Genomic DNA, 21251 nt, shown 5'->3' on the forward strand with positions numbered 1-21251 from the left:
CACATCTTTTATTTTATTTTATATGTGCTTATTATTTCATCTCCGAGTCATGCATGATTAGGTAGACGTTCACTCGGGGATATTTGTTCCCATTTCACATGATTTTGCTCAAAATTCTATGGAGTTAATGAAAATGGCATAAGAGACCAAGTGCTTGCACTCGGATGAATTTGGGGTGCTCTTCGGACCTTCTCCATTCGTAACCAGGCACGGGCCCATATGTATTTCTGGTTATCCATTGCACAGAGAATTTGATTTTGGGGTTCCATGGCCTATCCATGGATGGCGACTCTGAGTTATTTTAGGTACGTCATGTTTTGGGGATTTATCCTTGGATCAAGAGGTATCTAGTTTGTATCGCCACTCGTACTGTGCTATGAGGGTGGCACCGATTCGAGAGTTTCTTGGCAGAGCTCTCCTTTCATGTGGAGATCTTTGAGAATGTAGGGACTCGTTTCCTCACCATCCTTGGATCGGGGTCCACACAATCTATTGGCTACGATAAAATGGCCCAAGGACCTTCCGCAATTGGCCATCGGCCTTACAAAACCACCTTTGGAAGTTGGCAGTTGGCAGTTAGCTACTGCCAATAGAAAGCCTCCACATCATAATTTCCTCTCCTAATCCTAAAATACCTTAGCTAAATTATAAGTACCCCCTCTATTTTCCAAATTAACGGCATTTCAAATTACAAGTTTATCATGCATGTTTTGGACTTTTTCCTAGCTGGAAAAAAATAGAGAAAATAAAATTTTTCTGATGTGGCCGGCCGTATACAAGCAGATTGACATCAGGTTAGATGTCCGATTTCTTTGGCTAATCTGATTTTTATGAGTAATGCTAGTGAAACCAATATTAAGTCCGAGCAGGAACGGAACAAATGGGCTCTTGCCCACAACTTCACAAGTGACTTAAGCCAGCCCTTTGGTTCAGGAAACTCGACACAAAGTAGGTTTTTTTTTTTTTTTTTTTTTGCACGCATGGCACATTGTCATTGTTGGTCTCTCTCATCGGTTTTACTCTTGGTTTCCATATCATTTTCTTATTTTTATTTATCTTTCTCTAAGATCACTCGATGAGAACAGATTGGAATATAAGTTATTTAACACACTTCAAATAGTACAAAGCCAAAGATTAGTAGTTTTCCATGTATAACAAGTTAGATTTGTATCCTGGACCGGGCCACGAGACAGTCCTGTCCGAGGTAAATTGGGGTTAGCATAAGTAAATTGGGGTTACTTCTATGCAACGGAAGGATGCAAAGGTGATACTTACCACAAAAAAAAAAGGATGCAAAGGTAATGTTGTGTGTAATTTGAATAGGGAGGTGCGCCCATGGCTTTTTCTGGTGCAATTAAGTCATATAATCACAAAAGAAATAAGATCAAACGATGAGGTAAAAATAAACATCGGTCCTTGGAGATTTGACAAAGAGATGTCACCTAGGTTAAGGCCTTAGACTTGAAAGTTAAACTCTCTAGTAGGTTGGTCTGCGCCTCAAAATGGGCTCATGATTTTGTTATAAAATTAGGTTTTAGGCACCAATCCCAGTGGGTAAACACTGGTCTAGGCTAAAGATTTAAGCATCTATAATTATAATTATATTGTTCTTTATGAAATATAATTATTGCAACATGAAAATCTAATGCTGAAGAAGCTGTGAACATGATAAGAAAAAAAATTATTCATGGATGCATGAAACAACAAGCTGGGTGTGGCTTTCAAACAGCTTGACAACTCGCTATGCACATTTCTCAGGATTCCAATTTTAAATTGGTGAAAGTTGCTAATTTTTCAAAGTGAAATAGTCACTTCAGGTAATTCTATTTCGCCCATTTTGCCTACTTAAAAAGTCGAATAATGAGAATGGTTGAAGGACACATGCCCTTAAGCTTGATATTCGATAGTAACCTAAACAAGGAAAGTGTTGGAGGCATTTTTAGGAATTTATCAGGGCAATATCATATACTACTTTGCGGGTTCAATCAGGATTACTGATTCCACGAAAGCTGAGACCCGTGCTCTTCACGAAGGATTGACTATTTTCATCACCCAGATGGACAGCAGTTTGGAAGTGGAAAGTGATTCCTCTATTTTGTGGGCCAAAAGGGATTTGCCATGGCCCATAAGACTAGCCAATCGCACAAATGAGATTAAAGATATGTGTTTGTATGGTGCTCTCTATTTTTCTCTCATTCCTAGAAGCTCCAACAAGCCAAATCGTGTTGCCAAATCAGGAACATCTAGCATCTCAGTTTCCGTGGGGCGATCTTTACCGCCTGAAGGGCACTTGTAATCCTTTAGTTTTAATCAAATTGGTATGTTTATAAAATAAAAAACACGTCTTACATGCAAGTCAAATGTTTCTAAATAAAAAGATGTTAATTCATAGGAATTTTATTTTATTACAAGTCTATAAAGTAGATGATTCCATGTTTTGTATAGGAAAATCTGAATTATTATCAACGTTTTCAATATTGTTTGATTTTTTTTTATTTTTTGTAATTTGTGGAACATGAACTACTAGAACAATGGCGAGGACAACAAATACTTGGTATTGGAGAGCCAAGTTCGAGGAAGCATCGCCCTTTGGATCAGGAAAAACAGTCGTCCACGTGCATTATGAGATGTGGGTTTTGTAGGAAGAGGAAGCTTTAATATGGTACTGTACAAGAAGAAGACAGAAATTGGAGGTCATAATCAAATTCTCATCAATAGATCGACTACTTCTACTTAAGGGAGCCAAGGTTCGAGGAAGCTTCACGGATCATCAATGAAGCCTGTCAGAATCCCATGTGAAATTCATTAATTATAACGGTTGAGACTCACATCTCAATTAGGCCTTGTTTGTTTTGGATTTTTTTGAGAACAGAATGTGAGTCCAAAACTGATTATTGGACTCAAAATTTCCATTAATTATTTTTGCCCTGACAACATCGGTTCACAAAATCCAAAACAGAGAGAACCATGTGGTTTTGGGTTCATTTCCATCAACTAATAGAAGACTATTTTAGCTTATAAATCCTTTGAGCCTATGTTTGGCCACCATCACAACCAATAAAACCTGCATCTCTCTCTCAACCTTTGGAGGTGCCTAACAACTGAATTATTTTGATCTATGAAGAAGGCTGCACCCATACTTATTCTCACTACCGCTACTCTCTCTCTCTCTCTCCCTTCAAACACGAACGCTTAATGGGGCGGCCCTACAATGAATGGTTAGATCTTTTGAAGGTGGATTTTTTTTAAAGTCCCTTGCCCTCGCTTTATTCGAAGATCCCATCCCTTCATTTGTTTCGATAAAATGTAAATAGGCCATGCTCCAAAAATCACCTCCCTATGATGATACTAACTCTTCGATCCATAGATATTTATATATGGTGGCATCGTATTCGATCATGAGATGATTTTTGGGGTATGACCTGTTTACATTGAGACTCAACAAATGAACGCTTTCGATCTTCGAACAAAGTAGCCCCAATGAATTTTATATTTAAAAAAAAATGTGTTATATTATGTATCCACATAGGTGCCATATAATACGTGGCCTCATGTGCATTGCATGTATATTGCATCCTTTCGTAGGTGAGCATATATTTGAAAAATAAAATGAAGCCCACCTTGTTCGAAGATTAAACCATTCAGTTGTTGGGCCCCAATGTTACAAGACTGCCCATTCATTGGATGATACTAACCCTCTATTCTGTAGATAAACTACGCCATAAAGCAATCTCTATAAATCGGAGTTAGGATCATCCAATGGAAATGATTTTTGTGGTACAATGTTGGTGCCTAGCAACTAAATGGTTTACATATTTGAACAAGATGGGCCCACTCTATTTTTAAAAAATACATGCACCTACGTACTAATGGACACCATATAACGTATATTTATTTGAAAATTCATTGCGGCCCACATTATTCCTGTTCGTTGATGAGGAAGCAAACTTCAAATATTTTCTCTCCAGATCTTCGAACCGGGTGCATAATCACATAGAAAGCCGCGAAGAAACCACCAATGATGATGAGATGGAAGACGATTGCAAACCCTGAGGGGGTTTGTACGTACACCACTAGGGTGCTTGTAACTGTACACCCGTTAGATCTTAGTCCGATGAAGATGAAGGAATGAGATCGAGGGTGAATGAAAAGATGCTAGGGGAGAAGAAGATGTGAGATGAGAGAACTCTCGCGTCTTTTTAGAATGAGCCATAAGTTCACTTATATAGAAAGAGAGGAAACTTAGTAATTCCCAAATTACCCTAAAAATCTCTACACTCTCAAGGGCAAACAAACAGCCCAACCTCTTCAACTTTATTAGAGTTGTGCCATCAGTAACTCATTCCCAAAAAGCCTACACGCTCAATAATAATTATGAACCTGCCAAACCCTAAAGGCAGTCAAACCAATGGCACAAAACCAACCATCTAGCAATCCTAATCATCCATGCCCGATCTCAAATACTGAAACCTAACAGGTGAGAGCTCAGGGATTAATCATCTCCTCAACGACAGCACCGTACCAAATCTCCATCTGACCAGCACGGCAACATCCCAATCCCATCTAGCCTGCCCTAGACCCCCACGATATACACCGAGATGAACTGCTCTAATCCCAAAGAGCCTCCATCCACCTTAGCATGTACTTGTTCATTTGTCGAGTAAACCAATGCTTTGCAAAATTATTTTTTCAAAATAAGCATATCTAATTATATAAATATAGTTAGAAAACAATATCCAATATGATTGATAAAACTCGATAATAAAAGAGAAACAAGTGCATGCCATAGCCTGACCATAGTGTAAATATTACGGGATCTTCCCCAACCACAATGTTATTCCGTATCAGTCCAACTGCTTTCCCAGCAATGCACCAGTAGGTCAAAGCAATCACAACCGTAGGTTAGCATGCCAAAGTAGCGAGCATCAGACCTCAAGTTCATAGCAAAAGCGAAGGGTCTTAAGGGCACAAGAGTTACCTACGAAACCGGCTCCTTACACACGGTGCTAGGTAAAAGGGATTAATCATGCACCTGTAGGTAGTGGTTTCAAGCACGTGTCGCACCCAGTGCACACGCTATGGTGTAAATCTGGAAAACACATGGCTATCCGAAACTAGATATATCGTCATGCGGTTACACCATGCAGGATCAGTCCTCAACGACTATAAGGCTCATCCGACTCATCTCGGGAATACTTCATCCTGGCTCTGGAACAGGTCAATTATCCTGATCTCCTATGGAATCAGGGCGGCCAATTACCTCCTTGCACATCCTAGATGTCGAGGCGGTGTATCGCCTCCTCGTAATCGGCCTCATCCCGCACATCCCAGATGTCGGGGCTAGTCTATGCCGTGTGAGCAGCAGATCAAACCTAATGACGATCATTAATTAATCTCAACGATTAATTAAATCCATCTAGTTACATAACATGCATCTCCACAATAATGCAATGATAAGCAAAACATGCTTCCACATATTAAGCAAAAAAATAATCACAATTATCAACATGCTTAAAATAACTAGCATTCACCATATCCAAGTAAAATTGACTGAAAGACGCACCAATGTCTAACAATTCCAATATCCAAACAGTTCATTTGATGGGCCCAATGTAATTCCAAAAAAGAAAGTCACCCTCTCTTATTGCTTCCAGAACTCTTTCATAAGTTTTGGTTTCACCCACATGATTCGAGGGATCTGGAAATTGAGTCTTCGAGTATGATATTCTAGTTCACAGCAAGATGCATGCAGGTCCTCCCACTGGTCCCATAGCTGGCCTTTCCCCAAAAAGCATCTCCAAATGATACTCATAACACTCCGATCTGTAGAGGTTGATCAAAGGGTTTGGATCATCTTATGGAGATGATTTTTGGGGAACAACCTATTTATGTTGTGTTCATGGACGGCTCGGACATCCTATGATGTTGTTCGTACAGTACTTTTTGAAAAGTACGTACGGGACTATAAGGGCTTACACCATAAAAATATTTCAGTTTTGAAATTTTTTATTTTTTGAGATATTTCATACGGAAAAGAAGTGACAATGTCACAAGACTTGCAATTATTACACCTCTTAATTTGTTGAGAGAATTAGAAAACAAAAAGAATGATTATGGGCATCGTGCAAAGGCCACTTCAAATTTGACCTAGTGTGCCATATAAGGCCCACTTTAAATTACTCACAGTGTGGCATAGAAGCCCACTTGAAATTGGCCATACGGGGCATACAAGGCCCACTATAGATTAGTACCCATTGAGCTCCCCAATCACACACCTAAATAGTAAATAGTGGGTAATGATATATTTGCTCCTTTTTCTCACTTGGGACAGCCCATTCTAGTGTAAAAGATTAGTCATAAATACACTAGAGAGGGTTGCCCCAAGGAAGAAAAGGGTGCAAATATAGTTTGTTTCTTTTTAGATGGGCCCACGTACATCCAATAATAACAGCTCTCCTTTCATCGGGGACTATTGATCTAAACCGTTGACCTCTATAAAAAGCTTCCATAGTACGATCCTAAGGAATTTATGAAGATTTTTGCCACTAATGTGGCCCTTGCCCTTCCGATTATTTTACCATCTTCTGCAAAAGCCCCAAATCAAAGGGTTAGAATGTTCAACGGCTGAGATTCGGTTCATCTGCAGTAATAAACCCTGGCAGATGAACGGTCTGGATCATCAAAATGGTGGACCCCACCAGTAACATATATTCCCGCTCTTTCCTTTTCTTCTCTATTAAGGCAATAAGAAAAATTGAAATTTGATGTCTTGTGCGTAGAATTTTGCGTTTAGATTTTTGTCCTTTTCGCCCTTCCCTCGCTCCTAGACCTGTACCCATTCCGCGCAAATTAGCCACGACCCCTCTTCCCAACACGTAAATCTTGCCTACACATTAAACTCCGCCCAACGTTCATGAAACTTCCCTTTTTTCCCACCTTTGATCATTTGAAAAAAACACCCTGATTTTGTATGGTGTAAGCCCGTATAGTCAAGTATTTTTCAAAAAGTACTATACGATCCACAGCATAGGATGATCCAAACCGTCCATTTGATGGGCCAAAATGTAAATAGGTTGAAGCCCAAAAATCATTTCAATAGGATGATTCCAACCCTCCGATCTATAGAGGTTTCCGTTATATACAGTTCCTTTATAGATCGGAGGGTTGGGATCATCCTATATAAATGATATTTTGGGCACAACCTATTTACGTTTTGGCTCATCAAATGGACGGTTTGGATCATCTTATGATGTGGCCCGTACCGCACTTTTTGAAAAATAGTGGGCAACACAGCTTAGAGCATATACAAACTCATAAATTAAAGCCATCAAAATGGTAAAAGGAAATTTCAACCACGAGAAAAGGCGAGAAGTTATATGGTGTAAACCCTTATAGTCCATGTGGCTTAGAGCCCTTACAGTCCAGGCACAACGTTGCAATTATCTGGGGCGCGCTCTACCACTGAGCTAATAGCCCTGCATGCCTCCCACAGGGAGGGCCACTATGCAAATACCTAATAGCTAGCAGCTAGTGAGAGAAAAGCCCATCCCTCTCTTTCCTTTTTGCGCCCCTTGTCGCTACACGAGAGGGCATGGGGGTGCAAAAAGGGGATCCTATTAACTTGTTCTGACCTAGGATAAGCTCATGAACTTGGTCATACTTCACCGTCAAGAAACAAAAGAAGACTTCCATCTCCAAGCTCCAAGCTTAGCCCTACTAGTTTAGAGTTTAGTAAGGGCGAAGCTCGCTTCTTTTTGGGTGTGGAGCAGTGTCAAACCAAAACACCCAACAAACATTAGCTCTCCGGCTCTCCCTGAAAAGAAGGTGATCCAGCCGCACCTTCCACTACGACTACCTTGTTACGACTTCACTCCAGTTACAAGCCCCGCTTTCGGCATCCCCCTCCTTGCAGTTAAAAACACAGAGACAAAGGGTTGATTTTTGAATAGGAAAAAGAATGGATCTGCAGGGTTCCAAATGAATTGGCCTATTCGAAAAAAAGCCTTGTTCTTTGGAAGATCTATCTCGTGCCTGGTACTGCATGTTTCCACTCTGCAAGAACTCCGAAACATTCTCTTGAAGTTCATCCTCTTTATGATAACATTTGTTTATAATTCCATGCAAAGCAATCCTTATTCCTTGTTAACAATGCGATGTATTGTTCCATTTCATCTGCCGTTAACTCTTTGTTGATGTGTATGGGTTTTGGGTTTTCCGGTGTCCCGTCATTGATTTCTTCTAATTTCTCAACTTTGGATTTTGTGATCCACTTGCCCCAAAATGGCCTCGCCCAATAGGGAAATCCCAATTCAATGGGCGTTTCGATTCAATCAAATAGATTGCCACAGGGGCGCCAAATTCTAGGAGCCCAAACTATATGATTAAATAAATCCTCCTCTATTACGGAAACCTCTATAGATCAGAGGGCTAAGATAATTCTATGGAAATGATTTTTTGGGCACAACCTATTTAAGTGATGGCGGTTTGGATCATCCTATGATGTGGTCCGTACATTACTTTTTGAAAAATACGATACATAAGTAGCTTACAGTGCACCATATAAAATCTCGAGATAACAAAAGGCATCCCTCCCTTTCAATCCCCTCCCCTAAAATTTCCAACGGCCGTGATGGGCCTGCACGGCGCATTTTAGCAGAGATGATTAGAAACACGGGCAGTGCGCAGGATAACTGCGAAATTCCCTCTCTCCCTCCCTCCTTTTTTAATAAATGCAGGCTGGCAAAGTTAGCCTTCCTTTGGACTGGCAGGTGAACAAAAAATACCATTTTCTTCTAACATGTTTCAACGACAACAGATTAAAAAAAAAAAAAAAAAAACCCCTTACAGATGATTTTAGGTCAATATCTCTATAGAAAGATCGAATTCAAACTATCTCTTACTATTTTCCAATGAATTCTAATTGGATTCGAATTCATTTTTCCTTCTATCAGTTGTAGATGAGCAATCGATCCAAAATAACAACCAATCAATGGGTCCGTCTCAGACGGGGATCTTACAAACCCTAATTTCAGAAACCCTAGTTTCAGTTTTGTATGCTGATAATTTAAAAGGGTTTATTCTCGCCGTAGTTTCTAGTGCTTTCATTGGAGCAAGCTTCATTATCAAGAAAAAGGGTCTTAAACGGGCCGGTGCATCCGGTGCCGGAGCCGGTAAGTACAATACAAGTGCTTAGATTTAGTAAAGATTTGAATACCCTAACCCTAATTTTTGTTTTTTTTTTGTTTTTGTTGGAATTGTAAGGTGTTGGAGGCTATGGTTATCTGAAAGAGCCTTTATGGTGGCTGGGCATGATAACTAGTAAGTTCTGTTTATTGGGAATTGTCTGATTTTGAAACTAGGGATTGATATTCATGATTAGGGTTTGTTGATTTTAGTTAATGATTTTTGAGATTAGGAATGGAATTCTTGATTTGGGTTTGTTGATTTTATTTAGTTTGTGAATTGTGATAGTGGTATTTGGAGAGATTGCGAATTTCGTAGCTTACATCTTTGCCCCTGCTGTGCTTGTAACACCGCTCGGCGCGTTGAGTATTATTGTCAGGTGAGTGTGAAATCTAATGTGTTTTAGATGATTTGGAAAGTAGAATGTAAATGAGAGAGTTATTGTTGCGTGGTGTTTGTGAAAATGGGGCAGTGCTGTTTTAGCCCACTTTATATTGAAGGAGAGATTGCAGAGGATGGGGGTTCTGGGTTGTGTTCTTTGCATAGTGGGTTCTACAGTGGTCGTGCTTCATGCGCCCGAGGAAAGTAGTCCGAGTTCGGTGGAAGAAATCTGGGAATTGGCGACCCAGCCGGGTATGTTGGAATGTCTCTAAACCTTGCTCATTTCTCTTGTTTATAGCTTATTCCTTGATTGCTTGATGTGTTTCGTGCAGCATTTCTCTTATATACGGCTTCAGCTTTAGCTGTATCACTGGTATTGATGTTGCATTTTGCCCCACGCTATGGGCAGACAAACATCATGGTTTACTTGGGCATCTGCTCTATAATTGGATCATTGACGGTAATTTAGAAGCTTCATCTTGTTGTTTGGCTTTTATCATTATCTCAGGTCTGATTTTAGATGTGAATTTTTCCAGGTTGTGAGTATAAAAGCTATAGGCATTGCAATAAAACTTTCGTTTGAGGGTATAAGCCAGGCTGGTTATTTCCAGACGTGGGTATTTGCAATGGTTGCGGTCACATGTATCATATCTCAGTTGAATTATCTAAACAAGGTCAGTTTCCATGTAATCACTGCCCATACAGTATCAATTTTTTGCTTTGTTGGATGGAATTCCGTGTTATTTGATGTTCTATGTTAATGCCTAACAAGTAGAATATCCTCATCTTCCATGTTTAATTTTCTCATTAACAATCAAAAGTTTTCAGAAAACTTGTGTACCTCTTAACGACAGTAAAATAGTTGTGCCCAAACATGTCATCAATTTCTGCACTGAGTTCTAATGAGAATGTAGCTTGCTTTGATGGTGGCAAAGTCAAGGGTGTCATTTCATATCTTTCCAGTTCAGTATGTTACATGGTTGAGCAATATGAAGTCTTGTAGGAAGATAAGACACAGTTATTGTAGGTTAATGTCTTACTGTGATGAAAAAAAAGTAAACAAAGAAAGCATGAAGAAGTGCCAGAACTGGAGGCAGCAACAAAAACGGTTAGCTTAAATTACCTCATAGTTTTTCTACGGCCCTAGGTGTGTTTCTCATGCTTGTTTTTGAGTAAGTTGGTGAAAATTGATCGGGAGTAAAGATAACTGGTTATAGCTGCATATTGCCTTGTGGTAACAACTAACAAGGAGGAGGGGAGCAAAGTTGTTAAGAGTGTCGAGGAGTACTGGTGCAGGTACAAGTACATTAAGTTAAGAAAAATTCCTGATACATTTTACTTGATATATCATATATTTGTATCTAATAATTCTACAGCCCTAAGGGCGTGTTTCTCATGCTTGTTTTCAAGTAGAAGGTGAAAATTGTAGGGAATAAAGGATTACTAGATATAGCAGCGCATTGAGTTACGGTAACAAGGAGAAGGGACTGGAGTTGTCAGGAGTTGGTCGAGGGGTATTGGTCCACACTACTATATCTCGATATTGGTACTCCTATCTTTATTTAAACTTCTCTGATTGGCTATTGATAGCTTTTTGGACATTGTAACGACTCACAACCAATGAGAAATGTGCAAAACAAAAGTTAGGAGTGTGAATATCAGGACAAGTGCGGATAGTACTATGATCCTTGGTTCAATTGGACCCACTACCCCATAGTACTTGTGGCATATGTTTGACATGTGGGATCCCACACCATTAGATGGGCTCACTATTGGATGGCCTTGACTGAAAAATCTCACCATTTGTTGAGATGCCAAGTGTCTAATCACGGGCATGGATTATCAATGTCTGAAATTTTTTACATTGATCCCAAGGCTAGGATCTCATCGTGAAATGTTTGGCTTGTGAGTGATCCAAGTTTGGGCCCATACATTAGTGTGGGTTCACTTATACAAACATGTGCCATGTGTCTGGAAGAGAGATGCGTGCGTGCATGCGCGCGCGCGCGTTGTTACAATGCCCAAATGTGTATCATTGATGTTAAGGGCACCTTACCTGCCCAAAACTTATACTTGTTTCCACAATTGGTAGGAAATGGTTGTCATGGGAGATAAACTGGCTGATCACTATTTTTTTTTTGTTCAGGAGGCATTTAGCTCTTGATCTAAATCTGTTACCTACAAATATGTTTTCTTATTGTGTTCATTCTTTACTTGTATATGCAATCTCCATAAGATAAATAATTAGTATTCCCATGGAATTTTCACTTAGGAATGGAGGGATGCATGTCCTGAAATTTCATACCTAGCTCTTCATTTGTGTTATCCTCTGAGAGACAAAATGATAAGTTTTAACCTATCAGCGTTTTTTGTCATGTTTTCCTTTAAAGAAATATCCGTAGGACTGCACATTGATTGGGTTGATTCACGCCAAAGCTGAGATCAGCATATCTTTAGTAGTCTTCATTTATCTGATGAGTCCTTGCCTTTTCTATCAAGAATGCTCAGTTATAGTAGTAGAACAATTTATCTTTTGCTTACCTAGATAAAACTACTGTATATCTTTTGCTTACCTGTTATGCTTCATTTGGTTGCTAGTAAAAAAAATTCCATTGGATTTTTGTGGAATGAGGGAGGAGACAAGGGAGGGGACAAGCATTTATTAGACAAGGATGTCATTATGAGTGGAGAGAGAGGGAAGAGAGAGAAAGAGAGAGAGCACCATTCCCTAGAAAATTACAAGGGAGACTTCCAAGGAAAAGCTGATGTCACCACTAATTCTCCCACAAAAATCCAATGGATTTTTTTTTTACTAGCAACTAAACGAAGCATTAGAGAACCCTATCAGATCCCCACTGTTCAACTGAATGACATTAATTTTATCCAATAGTCTCACTCCATTAAGATGTTTATCAATGGTAAACATAAGTTGGGTGATATAAATGGCATGATTAATGAACCCTCAGCATGTTGAGTGGGAACCTAACAATTTGCTCGTGATGTCATGGTTGTGAAATTGACTTTAGTGCAGTTTGTTTATTCAACTGTGAAAAGAAGAAAGGAACGTCATTAGTCACACTAGTCCATAAAGGCAGGAAGGCAGCTCAATTACTGTACATTAAAGCTAAATGCCAGGAAAGGCTGGCTGCAAGCTAGAAAAGAAATGAAGAGACATCTCTGTGCTGATCCCAAATCATGTTCTCCACAAATAAAGATACTACGTAGTCCTTGTACTCTCACTGGTGGAAAGCCAAATCCCTTCACACAGAGCCAAACATTTCAATTCCCATAACCAAAATTTCACCACTAAATCTCATGTGTAACACTAAATTGTGTCCCAGAATCTCGTGCGAGTCTAGATCCAGTTTGAATTCTTGGAAAAATTCCTACAGAACATCCAGGTCAAGATCCAAGGTCTCTTGATTCCTTTTTGCCACAAAATAACGTAGAACTTAATTCACTAAATCCCAATCTGAATACCTTCTATTGTTGAACCCACACCCGATTAACACAATACACGTCACTCATTGAGTTAGCACAACAGTTGTAGCATGTGTTGCATGGATTTCCCCCAAACCCCACCCCCCCCCCCCGCCCGCCCCGCGGCGAATCCATGTCGACACATTTAGTCACGCGAATCAAATATAGATTCACGTGGAAATGCACCCTGATTCTTGTCGTAGCCAACTAGCCGTGTCCTACACGAATCATGTTTTTTCCGGCAAATCTGATATATCATTGTCTCTTTTAAAATGTGAATCCTGTATATTTTCCCTTTAAACACGTTTTCTTCTTAACCTTTTTTATATAAGCACACCCGTCTTCTCTTAATAAAAAACCTAGCACCTCGACTCTACATCCTCAAATCTGACACATCATTTTTAATGATTTTTAATTATGTATTGCACAATTTTTTGGTGTGACTTTTGCAAAATATTTTCCCATACATTTCACACACTTTTCACATACATTTCCTATCTCTTTCACATACATTTCCACACATTTCCTATATATTTCTCATGCCTTTTGCACATGTTTCATATAAATTTCTCATATGTTTCCCATACGTTTCCTATGTGTTTCGAAAACTTCTCTCCAATTTTTTTTTTACTTCATTTTCATTTACGAAACATATTTCTAGGGAATTCATTTCCCCTAACCCCACCCCAAGGTGTTTCCGGCAAACAAGGTTTTAAATTTCGGTTTCGGTCATCAGCGAAATGGAAACATTTTGGTTTCGGTATGAAATTTTGGCTGAAATCTTGTAAAATCAAGGAAACCTTTCAGTACGAAATCATAGCCAAAATCCAGGTAAGATTCTTCACCAGTTGTTTTTCTTTTTATTTTGTCATTTTTTTAGAAATATCTTAAGGCCCAGTTACATGAGAACTAGAGCAGCAATTTGGATCATTAGAATTTTTGCACCTCCAAAATTAGGGGTGTAACTTGGGTCGGGTTGAGGCCAACCCGAATAAGCATAACATCAACCTGAACCTGGGCCGACCTGACCACCAACCCGAGGAGGGTCAAACCAAACCCTAACCCGAACTTAACCCAAACCCGACTCGACCCGAGTCACCAACTTGAAGAGAACAGGAAGATCGACAGAAAATAGAGAGAAATCTAGAATAAAAACAAAAAATCCAGACTTTTCCTTTGGAACCAGCCACTTTCCTATATGAAAGGGTTATTATTGCTACAATAAGCAAACAGTAGAAGAAAGAAAAAGAAGAAAAATGAAAAGAAAAGAAAAGAAAAAACTGAAAAGGGGAAAAAATACAAGCATGAGTGTCTATGATGCTTCCCTCTCTCTTCTTCTTCCTCCGCAATCCAAAATTTTCAAAAGATCTCCAGAGCGGAGTTAACATCATCCATCGATTTGCTTTAAGCTTCCCCGGATTACAATGATATCCTGCATTTAAAATCAAAACTTAAAACCTGTGAAGGTACCAGCGCAGGAATGTTGTCGGCCGATCAACATGCATGGCATATTCAATAACTGGATCAGTAGTGTTTAAGGGCTCCAACCCACATAGGCTAGCAGACTAGTGATAGAGAATGGTAGTGTTGGGAATAGACTAGCTGTTTTGGATACCGTTTTTGGGGTTTTTCGTTTTTCAAAACCCTAGTAAACAGGTCACACCTTTTAGGATTTTCGTTTTTCAAAACCCTAGTAAATAGGGGACAACTAGGAGCAGACGCATGACTAACCTTTCTCAAGAAAAAAACCCTATTAAATAGAGAAAACAGGCAAGGCAAAACAACCGGACACTAAATAGAAACAAAAAAAGAGCAGGATTTCCTTTTTTGACTTTTTGGTGTTTTGTAAAAGTAGGAAATGTGTAAAACAATAAAAAGTTTGAAATTTGGTTGTGCCCCAACTCGGGTTGGGTTGCCGGAGTTGGGTTGCCGGAGTTGGGTTGCCAGAGACCTAACCCGAACCCAACCCGAATTTGTGTCGGGTTACATTTTCCCAAGCCGACCCCGACCCGAAGAGAGTATAGGCCGCCCCACTGAATAATCGGATTGAACTCGACCCGAGTTGCACCCCTACCCAAAATGTGTTCTTCTCTTGGTATGCCCTTCTTGATGAAATCCTTCTAGCGGATCAGCTGATCTAGAGAAGCTTTTGGAGTATTTTGTGCTCCGGAGGTTGGGGCATGAGCTCATTTGCTTATCTATTTTACCCCCATACTCAAGTATGGGCATTCAACTAGTTATAGGTTATGGAAAGAACTTGGAGTCAGATGATTGGTCATTTGTTGTGTCCATCAATCCATATTTTGTGGGGCCGTCATGGAAGTGGCTGTAAGGTTTTGCTTCAATCCTTCTCTTGGGTGGTTGGGGTGGTGGTTGGAGTTTAACGTTCGCCTATCCACAAAAGTCTTCAACTTTGATGACAACAACTAGCATCCTTGGGTGCTGTTTTAGATCTGAATTCCTTATTTTGGTGCTTGCCCTATACTGTTCTTGTAGATGTGGCTAACTTGAATTTCATGGAATTAGAGGCCTACTATAGTGACTTTGTACCTCACTGCCAGCCTGCTATTTCTTGAAAGTATATTTAGTGAGTTATGCTTACTAGGTTTAGATCTTTGGCTTTCCTTCCTCGCTATTGTCATTATGCTTTCTTTCTTCTTTTTTTCTTTTTTAAATGGCAAGATATCATTAAAATAAAGAAGGGAAAGTACAACGCTGACCGAGGGGGTCAACTAGAAAAGAGGAAAGAAGAGAAAATACAAAGGTGCTCTCATATGAGGGCATGTTAAAATTAAATTTTGACGGATCCAGTTTGGGTAACCCAGGACCAGCGGGAATAGGTGGTGTTCTAAGAGATTCATGGGGTGATGTCGTGTGGGCTTTCTCAGGGCCAATTGGTATTGCAGATTCGAGTGAAGCCGAGGTCCAAGCTGTACATCAGGGGATAAAAAGCTTGGCGAGGGAAGATTTGAATAGGGTTCTGGTAGAGGGAGATTTTTTTAATACTATTAAGCGGCTAAGAGGTTCTCTCGTCCCACCTTGGAGATTCGCACATTTTTTTTATGGGATTCGAGATAAAATAGAAGGCTCGTCGATCATTTTCTTGCATGTGAGAAGGTCTGCAAATAGTGTCGCAAATTGCCTGGCAAAGGAAGGTGTAACTAAATAGGGTCTCATGTTTTTCCATTTCTTGCCTCCTTGATCCTTATCCCCTGTTCTATTTTTTCCTATTTTTTCATCTATCTTCTCTCTTATATTCTTCTGGATGACTTTCTTGGTCATCGCTTTTGAAATGAAATGTGCTACCATTCAAAAAAAAAAAAAGGTGCTCTCAAAATGAGATGCTCAAGGGGGAGAAAATCAAAGAGCTCGAGCTCCTAGCAAGATTGTCCTCCTCGGCATTTCCTGACCTTTTGACATGTTGAAAGACTAACTCTGACCCTCTAATCCGATCCCTAATCTCATCAATCCAACAAGCAAATCTCAATGGGTAAGACTTACTTCCCTTCAGCCACTTTATGACGTTAAGCGAGTCGCACTCCACTATCACCTTTGCCAAGTCAAGAGACTTGGCTAACCTGATACCCTGTAAAGTTGCTCTGACTTCCTCCTCGTTAGAATCCGCTAAACCTATCGGACCGGAGAAAGCCCAAATCGTGGCTCCCACCTTGTCTCTAAGAAGACCGTCAATCCATGAAGGTCAGGGGTTGCCAAGACTAGATCCATCAAATTTAATTTTAAGACAACATGGGGTCGGAGGACTCCATTGGGGGCCACCAATCTTTGCATGGTCACCACTAGAACACACCTTCCTCGAATCGTATCAAAGATCGTAGGCCTAGATGAATCTAAATTTGGGGAGGGTTCTAGCCCAAGAGATAGTGCAATAGCCATGGTAGAAATATGATGGGGGCTTTTTCTCATGCCCTTAAACACTCTAGCATTTCTTTCCTTCCACAGCAAACAAATCGTCGCCAACATAGATAAATTCCACAAGACCTTAACTCTCTTCTGCCATGGGGCCATTATGCTTCCTCTATGCCTAGGAAATAAAAAAGGTGGCTTGTAATCTTGCATTTTAGATTTGTAATTTTGTTTGAGCTTTTGCTTTGTTCTTATGCAGTTTATTTTGTAATTTGTTTTATGCTGCCTGATAAAAGAAAAAGGAAAGTGAAATCTTTGAAGTAAGATATTGTAAACAGCTGCTAACAGTGACCAACATGAATCTTTCTTTTTAGAACCATGTAATACCTTTGAAAGTTAAAAAAAAACAAGTGTGAAATCTCCTGAGTTTATTTTCAGGCTCCCAGCCACAGCTCAAGTGAACTTTTTGAATCTTTTCAGTTCGGTGCTTATTGAATTCAAGTTCTTATTATATATTTTTTTTCATGGATATCTTGAAAAAAGGAAACAGTTTTGACAAGAAGAGATTAAAAATGAATTTTAAGCTTGTATGCAACTTTCCCGAGCTATTGTAAAATCAGGCAGAACTTTTTGTAGTTGATAACCGTTGGCATGTTTTCAGGCGTTGGATACTTTCAACACGGCAGTTGTCTCTCCTATCTACTACGCCATGTTCACAACACTCACACTCTTTGCGAATGCCATAATGTTTAAGGTATTCTCATGATCCTAACCTCAAGTTTTTTTTTTTCAGAATTTTCCTTTTCGGTACAAACTTATCGTTGACATTATCGTTGTCATACAGGATTTGTCTGGTATGAGCGCAAGTAACATAGCATCAGAGATTTGTGGATTGATTACTGTGATTTCTGGGACTACTGTATTGCATGCTACAAGAGAGCCAGATCCACCCTTTATTACAGGTATATGGATGCATGCATGCCCACAACTACACCTTATGCTAATGAATATGAAGTGAACCACTAACCTTAGTTTCAAGAGACTCGTTGATTCTGAACTTTTCTCCAAAACCCAAATTACTTCATAGATAGGGGTGCAACTCAGGCTGATTGTTGGGAATTTGGGTCGAGCGTTTACCATAAAATCGGGTCTGTTTGTGGTTGATTCCCATTCATTTTTCAGCAAAAGCTCAACCCTACCGACCCAAATCGCACACCTATTCATAGAAGATTGTCTCCAATTGCTCTCTGCTACTAGTTTCATTTTACATTGGTCATTTCATGAATTAAAACATGATTTAGTTTACCTCATAAAGCACGTTGCCATGTGGTATTTCATGTTATTTTGTGGTGCAGATCTGTATACACCGCTCTCTCCAAAGATATCATGGCACATCCAAACAAACGGGGAACTATGGAAGCACAAGGATGAAGACGGGTTATCTGCTGATTTCATCACCGTCCTCCGACCAGACTACTTCTCTTTGACGATGGATTGACTGCTCATTTACTTCCCAAAGGGTTCCTTGAGGTAACAATCAAAATTATTGAGAATCTGCAATAGTGTTGTACATACTAGGGTATGAAGTTTTACTAGCTCCATGATCCCTTCCATGTTTGTCCAGCCCACCTTCATGTAATCATTATTTTTTTTTCATTTCTACCATTTTCGTGTCAACTAAACAGCCCCGTAGCTTCCTTTCTTTTGTTTTCTTTTTGTTTTTTTCTTTATTAACAGCAGCGTTTGCTGTCGGGGGTTTTTCAGTGTAAATCAGTCACATACTACTAGGATTGCCCTTCTGTTTTGCTTGTCCAACTGGTTTGTCCGAATGGTTCAAACGCCCTTGAAGTCTGTCTTGGTAGTGAAAAAATGGAATTTATTTATTTTATTGAATAATTCATTATTCAGAAGATTGTGATATTACTATAAATCAGAACCAGTATAAGAAGCGGAACATGACTGAGGAAGTTAAGATTGCTGGTTCTGTCAAAATCATAGCAGCAAAGCAGCTATAGAAACAATCCTTATTCTCATTTCTAGTTTCTTCAGAAAGGATTCTGCGGGCGAGATCTCAACCGAAAGTTTCTTTGATCTGACGATGGTCATTGACCAATTTGCTGTAACTGTCTTTCTTTTTTAACCCAGAATTTATCTTGGAACTCAGACCAGCACCTTAAATTTTATTTTATGTAAGAAAAAGGTATAAGAGAGGGACATACCACCTATCTCCGAATTACAGAAAAAGGATCCATTGCATCAAATACTTGCATTGAATATTTGGTATACACAAAGCATCACATTTAGCTGCATCGCTTGCTCTATTAGGAAGATCTCTCCACTCCAAAATCTGAAGACATTATTGCATTTATTATCGCAAGTATGATTGGCTAAAGAACTGGCAACTTGATTTACCTCTATCTAGCCACAAGACATCTGCCATTTCAACTTAGCTTAGCTATAATGGTAAAGGGCTTGTGAGAGCTTTTTGGGAACTCTAATCATGGTTTTAAATTTCGGTTTCGGGTATAATTTTGGTGCTCACCGAAACTGAAATTTTGGCCGAAATCCCAATATTTCAGTCAAAATTTGTAGAAGCTCATGAAATGTTGATTTTTGTCCTGAAAATTGGGCCTAAATTATCAAAATCTCGGTAATTTCGGCCGAATTTAGCTCCGTTTGGATGCCGAAAGTTTTTTGGTTCTTGGGACTTTTGTGGAACAAAAAACTTCCTGGGAGATTGGTGGGAAAAAAACTCCCTGGAAGTATCCAAGTAAAATAAAAATCCCATGTTTGGTTGACCGGACTATGGTGGGAAAAAAAATCCAAGTAAAATAAAAATCCACATGCTTTGTTTGGTTGCTTGAACGGAAGAAAAAAGTTCTTTTGGTTATTTTGGTTCCTTGGATTTCGTGCGGAATTATTTTGGTTCCTGGGATCTTTTTTTCCAGCTTTGGGTTTTGTGTGGGGTTATTTTGGTTCATGGGATTCTTTTGTGCCCACTATATAACCCGCAACCAAACGTGGGTTTCTTGTGGAAATTCCACAAAAGTCCCAAGAACCAAAAAAATTCTCGCATCCAAAAAATTAGTATCATATCAAATTTTCAACCGAAATTTGGTATATTCGGCGATTTCAGTTTCCAGTGTATTTATTTGCTAAATTCATGAATTATTCATGGAAAAAATTGAAAAATCACAGAACTTAATAACTAAGTTAAAGAATATCTATAACATAGAGGAAATTGTGTTATGAAAAAAATGAGATCTCTGCAATTGTAATAGAGGACCTGAGAGAGGGGAGAGAGACTTGAGAAGGCATTAGTTGAGGGAGAATGAAGAGAGCATGAGAAATCAAAACAGTGGAAAAAATACACTCGGGCCTTTTGGCTACTATGAGTTGGTGTTCATGATAAATCGGTGGAGATGAGGATGAAATAGCTAAAAATCAGGAAACTGGTGTCTCCAAGTGATGAGAGGCTAAAATTCAGGAACCAAAAAACTCTACTCTTCGACTTTTTCCTGATCTTTAGCCACTTCTAATGCTCATCTCAATCGTAATCGTGCCCTATGAAATCTCTGTCCTCCCATTTTCACTGCCCTACCCCTCTCACCACTTGGAGACACTGAAAAAAAATTCTGTTTATCAGGGGCTTTTTATGCTCCTCTCTCTCTCTCTCTCTTAACTGGCCCTACTAATATTCCATGGAAGACTTTTTCATGGTTGCCAAACATTCCCTAAAGAGGCCCTTAAGGCTCTCTATTCTCACCCACTTTTTACCTCCTAAAAACTTAGTCATAAAGCACATATTTTTCTCATAAATCATGTCTGTGAAAATCGCATTCTATACAATAAAAAATCAGAATAGTAATTCTATATCTTCGTTAATGGCCTCCAAAGTTCAACCTTGAGGTCCAATGTTCAATGCCAGCTTACCTATGAAAAAAACAGAATGTCGGTTTTCTTGTCTCTTTCCGTGGTTTTCCATTTTGGGCAACGGCGTGATGAGTTCAACTTCTCATTTAACCCATGGGCCAGGTGAAAGGTGATGAAAACGCCTTCCTGAGCCTATCATTCCTTCTCTTTTCTTCTTTCTTCCCGCTTTTCGTAGATTTCCTGGTTTCTTTCGTGATTGGGCTCAATTTAAACGTAAATTTGAGCCCAATATTAGGTTTGGCCATTAACTATTATGCATATACAATTATATGCAAATAGTTAGAATGGTCAATATATAATTAGCAGTTTGACTCTAGAGGATCAAATCAGAATTCCGACAAAAATATCATGAAAATTCCAACAGATTTTGACATTTTTCAATGGAGATTTTAAAGCACACCAAAAGATAA

The 21251-nt window shown here is 39.3% G+C and overlaps 1 protein-coding gene across 1 annotated transcript; it reads left to right on the plus strand.

Annotated features, from left to right (window-relative positions):
* The first annotated feature begins 8742 nt into the window (after positions 1-8742).
* On the plus strand, positions 8743-18831 carry LOC143888235 (putative magnesium transporter NIPA6). Its single transcript, XM_077392595.1, has 9 exons — positions 8743-9170; positions 9262-9318; positions 9472-9562; positions 9656-9816; positions 9897-10024; positions 10101-10238; positions 17570-17662; positions 17753-17870; positions 18264-18831. Exons 1-9 carry the CDS (start codon positions 8990-8992, stop codon positions 18404-18406), a joined length of 1110 nt encoding a protein of 369 aa, XP_077248710.1. The 5' UTR covers positions 8743-8989; the 3' UTR covers positions 18407-18831.
* Positions 18832-21251: the final 2420 nt, after the last annotated feature.

The sequence above is a fragment of the Tasmannia lanceolata genome, unplaced genomic scaffold (genome assembly GCF_043159265.1).
Source record: "Tasmannia lanceolata isolate RefF3 unplaced genomic scaffold, GAP_Taslan_0.1 ptg000012l, whole genome shotgun sequence".
NCBI lineage: Eukaryota > Viridiplantae > Streptophyta > Magnoliopsida > Canellales > Winteraceae > Tasmannia > Tasmannia lanceolata.

Excerpts from the sequence above, each read along its gene's own strand:
- LOC143888235 (XM_077392595.1), top strand. The coding sequence starts at position 8,990 with ATGGGTCCGTCTCAGACGGGGATCTTACAAACCCTAATTTCAGAAACC. Across the intron at positions 9,171-9,261 it reads TGCATCCGGTGCCGGAGCCG|GTGTTGGAGGCTATGGTTAT; the intron begins GTAAGTACAATA and ends TGGAATTGTAAG. Across the intron at positions 9,817-9,896 it reads GGAATTGGCGACCCAGCCGG|CATTTCTCTTATATACGGCT; the intron begins GTATGTTGGAAT and ends TGTTTCGTGCAG.